The sequence below is a fragment of the Melanostigma gelatinosum genome (assembly GCF_949748355.1).
Source record: "Melanostigma gelatinosum genome assembly, chromosome: 23".
Taxonomy (NCBI): domain Eukaryota; kingdom Metazoa; phylum Chordata; class Actinopteri; order Perciformes; family Zoarcidae; genus Melanostigma; species Melanostigma gelatinosum.
In genome coordinates, this window is record NC_136656.1 from 372,501 (window position 1) to 380,000 (window position 7,500).

Sequence of the window (7,500 nt, forward strand, 5' to 3'; positions counted from 1 at the left end):
TTGAAGAGACGTAATAGCCCAACTATGTCCAGCGCTTTCAGCATCTCAGGGCGGATCTCATCCACCCCCGGCGCCTTTAACCAGCTTTTTAACTACCTCAGCGACCTCTGCCAGGGATATGGGTGAGCCTCCCCCTAGGTCTTCAGGCACTGCCTCCTCTGCAGAGGACATGTTGGTCAGGTTTAGGAGTTCCTCAAGGTGCTCTTTCCACCGCCCGACGATGTCCCCCGTCCGGGTCAGCTGTTTCAGGAGACCCCTGGGCCAATCAGGCCTTGAAGGGCTCATTCTTCAGCTTGTGTATGTGTATGTATATGTATATGTATATGTATATATATATATATATATATATATGTGTATATGTATGTATGTATCTCTCATGCATTTGTGGGATGAGCAGCACAGCTGAGTATGTGGGTTGTGCCCATGAACAATTTGCCAAATCTTCTCTGCCAAACAGCTTGTTTGGATGATTGAAGTGTGTGTATATATATATATATATATATCTCTATCTCTATCTCTATCTATCTAGCTATATATATATATCTATATATATATATATGTAATCTCTATCTATATATATATGTAATCTCTATCTATGTATATATATGTATCTATCTATCTATCTATCTATCCAGGGTGTGATTAGCCTAGCTTAGCACATAGACTGGAAGTAGGGGGAACTGTTAGCCTAGCTACATCACAAGAGAACAACTCTAACTTTCTGCCTGTCTGTCTCTCCTTCTGTCTCTGTCTGCCTCTCTACCTGTCTGTCCCTCTGCCCGTCTGTCTCTCAGGTCTCTTCAGGGCAGCTGTTCCCAGCGGTGCATCGACTGGAGTCCATGAAGCTCTGGAGCTTCGTGATGGAGACAAGAGCCGCTACCTGGGCAAAGGTAGGAGCAAGACAGTAAGAGGTTGAGGGTTCGAATCCCCACAGACTGTCTGTAACGTTTGTATTTATCCCATCAGGCACCATTAAGGCCGTGGACCATGTTAACAAAGACATCGCCCCCAAACTGATTGCCAAGGTACCAGCAGAAGATCAGAATGTCATTAAACACTGTATTTGAACTGTCAACTAAAAGTCTGTCTACCTGTCTGTCTACCTGTCTGTCTCTCCAGAACTTCAGCGTTGTTGAGCAGGAGAAGATCGACAAGTTCATGCTGGAGTTGGATGGCACTGAGAACAAATGTAAGGACCTGTCTGTCTGACCTGTCTGCCTCTCTTTCTGACCTGTCTGTCTCTCTTTCTGACCTACCTGTCTGTCTGACCTGTCTGTCTCTCTTTCTGACCTGTCTGTCTGTCTTTCTGACCTGTCTGTCTCTCTTTCTGACCTGTCTCTCTTTCTGACCTGTCTCTCTTTCTGACCTATCTGTCTGCCTCTCTTTCTGACCGACCTGTCTCTCTTTCTGACCTGTCTCTCTTTCTGACCTATCTGTCTGCCTCTCTTTCTGACCGACCTGTCTCTCTTTCTGACCCGTCTGTCTGCCTCTCTTTCTGACCCGTCTGTCTGCCTCTCTTTCTGACCCGTCTGTCTGACCCGTCTGTCTGCCTCTCTGTCTGACCCATCTGTCTGACCTGTCTGTCTCTCCACAGCTCAGTTTGGTGCTAACTCCATCCTGGGCGTGTCGCTGGCCGTCTGTAAGGCCGGAGCAGCGGAGAAGGGAGTTCCTCTTTACCGCCACATCGCGGACCTCGCCGGACACAAAGACGTCATACTTCCTGTTCCTGTGAGTGGGAGGGGCTTCTGGTGGGTGGGCGGGGCTTTGGCTCTGACTTCAGCAGCTCACAAGTCAAATGATAAAAAGACTGATCAGTTAGCGTCGGTGCTAAATGCTAGCTGGCTGATAAACGTTTTCTCTGCAGGCCTTTAACGTGATTAACGGAGGAAGCCATGCTGGAAACAAACTGGCCATGCAGGAGTTCATGATTCTTCCAGTTGGAGCCGCCAACTTCCACGAGGCCATGAGGATCGGCGCCGAGGTTGTATCAGTACTTGTATCAGTACTATTGTTGGTATTGGTTTGTATGTCTAACTGTATTTGGATGTTCAGGTCTACCACAACCTGAAGAACGTGATCAAGGCAAAGTACGGTAAAGACGCCACCAACGTGGGAGACGAGGGAGGCTTCGCCCCCAACATCCTGGAGAACAACGAGGGTGAGACATGCACCTGTCTGTCTGCCTGACCGTCTATCTGACTGGTCCTTTTGCATGAGCTTATATACATGAAATAATAATCAGTTTTAGAGTGTTTACACTCCCAGCTGAAGATCACAGGGAGTGTACATGAGTAGGAAAGTTGTGGGTTTGATTCCCGAATCAGAGCTAAAAACGTCTCGTCTTTCAGCTCTGGAGCTGCTGAAGTCGGCCATCGAGAAGGCCGGTTACCCCGACAAGATCATCATCGGGATGGACGTGGCCGCGTCCGAGTTCTTCAGGACCGGGAAGTACGACCTGGACTTCAAGTCCCCCGACGACCCGTCCAGACACATCAGTGGAGACCAGCTGGGAGACCTGTACCGCAGCTTCATCAAGGGCTACCCGGGTACCGATCTCTTTCAGTACATGTTACTGAGATAAACTACACAGTCATCTGCAAAGAACTGGACGTGATTAAGTTCTAATATAATAATCTACTTTGTTCTCTACCTGTCTGTCTCCAGTCCAGTCCATTGAGGATCCGTTTGACCAGGACGACTGGGAGAACTGGGCCAAGTTCACCGCCTCCACAGACATCCAGGTGAGACAGACAGACAGGTATGCAGACAGACAGACAGAGAGTCAGACAGACAGTCACAGATGAGGTGTGTGTGTGTGTGTGTGTGTCTAACCAATCAGATCGTAGGAGACGACCTGACGGTGACCAATCCAAAGAGGATCCAGCAGGCCGTGGACAAGAAGGCTTGTAACTGTCTGCTGCTCAAAGTCAACCAGATCGGCTCTGTGACCGAGTCCATCCAGGCGTAAGACACCTGTCTCTCTCTGTCTGTCTGCCTCTCTAACGATCCCTCCCCTTCCCTGACCGACCGTCTGTCTTCCTACCTGTCTCTCTCTCAGGTGTAAGCTGGCTCAGAGCAGCGGTTGGGGTGTGATGGTCAGCCATCGCTCCGGAGAGACTGAAGACACCTTCATCTCTGACCTGGTGGTGGGACTCTGTACTGGACAGGTAGACACACACTCAGACAGACAGACGGGGGAAGAGGGAAAGAGACAGACCTACATCTAAACAGACAGACAGACGGGGGGAAAGGGAGATGGGTAGAGGGAAAATAAAGTATGGAGGCAGGACAAGGATGAAAACAACAACAGCTGTTCAATGAAGTGTCTGATTCACTGACCACCTGTCTCTCTCTCTCTCTCTCTCTCTCTCTCTCTCTCTGTCTCTCTCTCTCTCTCTGTCTCGCTCTCTATGTCTCTCTACCTGTCTGTCTCTCTCTCTCTCCCTCTCTCTACGTCTGTCTCTGTCTGTCGCTCTCTCTACCGGTCTGTCTCTCTCAGATTAAGACCGGTGCTCCCTGCAGGTCAGAGCGTCTCGCCAAATACAACCAGCTGATGAGGTGAGAACTTCCTGTCATTCACACAGTACATTTCAAAGTAAAAGCATGGCTGTTTACTTTACAAAGTTGGCGCGTTTTTGAGTCTAAGAGTTGACAGAAGAATAAAGATCTGTAAGATGTGACCTCTGACCTCTGACCTGCAGGATCGAGGAGGAGCTCGGAGACAAAGCCAAGTTTGCCGGTAAAGACTACCGCCACCCAAAAATCAACTGAAGCTCTGCCCTGACTTCCTGTCTGTCACTGTGACAACTGACTGACAACTGACCACCCTGAAGCCCCTCCCCCCTCCAGGTGGGGTTGAGGGGTCAGAGGTCACGGCGGGTTTGACCCTGCCTTCCTAAAAATAATTCCATGAATGATGTTTTCTACATAAAACACAATAAAGACGAAAGAAAGAAACTTTACTCTGTGTTTTACTTTGTTAACATAACTAACATTTTAATATTTACATGTATTCTAGTGTATTAATTACATATATTCTAGTGTATTAATTACATGTATTCTACTGTATCAATTACATGTATTCTAGTGCATTAATTACATGTATTCTAGTGTATTAATTACATGTATTCTATTGTATCAATTACATGTATTCTAGTGTATTAATTACATGTATTCTAGTGTATTAATTACATGTATTCTACTGTATCAATTACATGTATTCTAGTGTATTAATTACATGTATTCTAGTGTATCAATTACATGTATTCTAGTGTATTAATTACATGTATTCTAGTGTAATTACATGTATTCTAGTGTAATTACATGTATTCTAGTGTAATAACATGTATTCTAGTGTAATAACATGTATTCTAGTGTAATTACATGTATTCTAGTGTAATTACATGTATTCTAGTGTAATAATTACATGTATTCTATTGTATCAATTACATGTATTCTAGTGTATTAATTACATGTATTCTAGTGTGTTAATTACATACCGCCGCTATGAACACATCACCCCGGTCCTTCGCAACCTCCACTGGCTCCCGGTCAAATACAGAATAGACTTAATAGAATTATTGCTCACCACCTACAAAGCCCTAAACAACCTGGCCCCTCCCTACCTCTCAGACCTCCACCCTACCACCCTACCCTCCACCCGCTAACCCTGCACCCTACCCCCCACCCGTTAACCCTGCACCCTACCCCCCACCCGCTAACCCTGCACCCTACCCTCACCTGCTAGCCCTGCACCCTACCCTCAACCCGCTAACCCTGCACCCTACCCCCCACCTGTTAACCCTGCACCCTACCCTCAACCCGCTAACCCTGCACCCTACCCCCCACCTGTTAACCCTGCACCCTACCCTCAACCCGCTAACCCTGCACCCTACCCCCCACCTGTTAACCCTGCACCCTACCCTCAACCTGCTAACCCTGCACCCTACCCTCAACCCGCTAACCCTGCACCCTACCCTCCACCTGTTAACCCTGCACCCTACCCTCCACCCGTTAACCCTGCACCCTACCCTCCACCTGTTAACCCTGCACCCTACCCTCCACCTGTTAACCCTGCACCCTACCCTCCACCCGCTAACCCTGCACCCTACCCTCCACCTGTTAGCCCTGCACCCTACCCTCCACCCGCTAACCCTGCACCCTACCCTCCACCTGCTAACCCTGCACCCTACCCTCACCTGCTAGCCCTGCACCCTACCCTCCACCCGCTAACCCTGCACCCTACCCTCCACCTGTTAGCCCTGCACCCTACCCTCCACCCGCTAACCCTGCACCCTACCCTCCACCTGCTAACCCTGCACCCTACCCTCCACCTGTTAGCCCTGCACCCTACCCTCCACCCGCTAACCCTGCACCCTACCCTCCACCCGCTAACCCTGCACCCTACCCTCCACCCGCTAACCCTGCACCCTACCCTCCACCCGCTAACCCTGCACCCTACCCTCCACCTGCTAACCCTGCACCCTACCCTCACCTGCTAGCCCTGCACCCTACCCTCCACCCGCTAACCCTGCACCCTACCCTCCACCTGCTAACCCTGCACCCTACCCTCCACCTGTTAGCCCTGCACCCTACCCTCCACCCGCTAACCCTGCACCCTACCCTCCACCTGCTAACCCTGCACCCTACCCTCCACCTGTTAGCCCTGCACCCTACCCTCCACCTGCTAACCCTGCACCCTACCCTCCACCTGTTAGCCCTGCACCCTACCCTCCACCCGCTAACCCTGCACCCTACCCTCCACCTGCTAACCCTGCACCCTACCCTCACCTGCTAGCCCTGCACCCTACCCTCCACCCGCTAACCCTGCACCCTACCCTCCACCTGTTAGCCCTGCACCCTACCCTCCACCCGCTAACCCTGCACCCTACCCTCCACCTGCTAACCCTGCACCCTACCCTCCACCTGTTAGCCCTGCACCCTACCCTCCACCCGCTAACCCTGCACCCTACCCTCCACCCGCTAACCCTGCACCCTACCCTCCACCCGCTAACCCTGCACCCTACCCTCCACCCGCTAACCCTGCACCCTACCCTCCACCTGCTAACCCTGCACCCTACCCTCACCTGCTAGCCCTGCACCCTACCCTCCACCCGCTAACCCTGCACCCTACCCTCCACCTGCTAACCCTGCACCCTACCCTCCACCTGTTAGCCCTGCACCCTACCCTCCACCCGCTAACCCTGCACCCTACCCTCCACCTGCTAACCCTGCACCCTACCCTCCACCTGTTAGCCCTGCACCCTACCCTCCACCCGCTAACCCTGCACCCTACCCTCCACCTGCTAACCCTGCACCCTACCCTCCACCTGTTAGCCCTGCACCCTACCCTCCACCCGCTAACCCTGCACCCTACCCTCCACCTGCTAACCCTGCACCCTACCCTCACCTGCTAGCCCTGCACCCTACCCTCCACCCGCTAACCCTGCACCCTACCCTCCACCCGCTAACCCTGCACCCTACCCTCCACCCGCTAACCCTGCACCCTACCCTCCACCCGCTAACCCTGCACCCTACCCTCCACCCGCTAACCCTGCACCCTACCCTCCACCTGCTAACCCTGCACCCTACCCTCACCTGCTAGCCCTGCACCCTACCCTCCACCTGCTAACCCTGCACCCTACCCTCCACCCGCTAACCCTGCACCCTACCCTCCACCTGCTAACCCTGCACCCTACCCTCACCTGCTAGCCCTGCACCCTACCCTCCACCTGCTAACCCTGCACCCTACCCTCCACCTGCTAACCCTGCACCCTACCCTCACCTGCTAGCCCTGCACCCTACCCTCCACCTGCTAACCCTGCACCCTACCCTCCACCTGCTAGCCCTGCACCCTACCCTCCACCCGCTAACCCTGCACCCTACCCTCCACCTGCTAACCCTGCACCCTACCCTCCACCTGCTAGCCCTGCACCCTACCCTCCACCTGCTAACCCTGCACCCTACCCTCCACCTGCTAACCCTGCACCCTACCCTCCACCTGCTAACCCTGCACCCTACCCTCCACCTGCTAGCCCTGCACCCTACCCTCCACCCGCTAACCCTGCACCCTACCCTCCACCTGTTAACCCTGCACCCTACCCTCCACCCGCTAACCCTGCACCCTACCCTCCACCTGTTAACCCTGCACCCTACCCTCCACCCGCTAACCCTGCACCCTACCCTCACCTGCTAGCCCTGCACCCTACCCTCCACCCGCTAACCCTGCACCCTACCCTCCACCTGCTAGCCCTGCACCCTACCCTCACCTGCTAGCCCTGCACCCTACCCTCCACCCGCTAACCCTGCACCCTACCCTCCACCTGCTAGCCCTGCACCCTACCCTCACCTGCTAGCCCTGCACCCTACCCTCCACCCGCTAACCCTGCACCCTACCCTCCACCTGCTAGCCCTGCACCCTACCCTCACCTGCTAGCCCTGCACCCTACCCTCCACCTGCTAACCCTGCACCCTACCCTCCACCCGCTAATCCTGCACCCT

General features: G+C 53.2%; 1 protein-coding gene across 3 annotated transcripts in view; it reads left to right on the forward strand.

Annotated features, from left to right (window-relative positions):
• The window catches only part of eno3 (enolase 3, (beta, muscle)), an 8,978-nt gene extending 5,016 nt beyond the window's left edge, over positions 1–3,962 (forward strand). For all 3 annotated transcript variants that reach the window (XM_079295200.1, XM_079295201.1, XM_079295199.1), the window contains exons 3-14: positions 795–890; positions 967–1,025; positions 1,120–1,189; positions 1,595–1,728; positions 1,865–1,981; positions 2,053–2,158; positions 2,349–2,546; positions 2,665–2,741; positions 2,840–2,964; positions 3,059–3,167; positions 3,500–3,558; positions 3,702–3,962. In XM_079295200.1, coding sequence (XP_079151326.1) covers positions 795–890; positions 967–1,025; positions 1,120–1,189; positions 1,595–1,728; positions 1,865–1,981; positions 2,053–2,158; positions 2,349–2,546; positions 2,665–2,741; positions 2,840–2,964; positions 3,059–3,167; positions 3,500–3,558; positions 3,702–3,771 — 1,220 coding nt within the window. In that variant the 3' untranslated portion in view covers positions 3,772–3,962. The remainder of the gene's footprint in view (positions 1–794; positions 891–966; positions 1,026–1,119; positions 1,190–1,594; positions 1,729–1,864; positions 1,982–2,052; positions 2,159–2,348; positions 2,547–2,664; positions 2,742–2,839; positions 2,965–3,058; positions 3,168–3,499; positions 3,559–3,701) is intronic.
• The last annotated feature ends 3,538 nt before the right edge of the window (positions 3,963–7,500 follow it).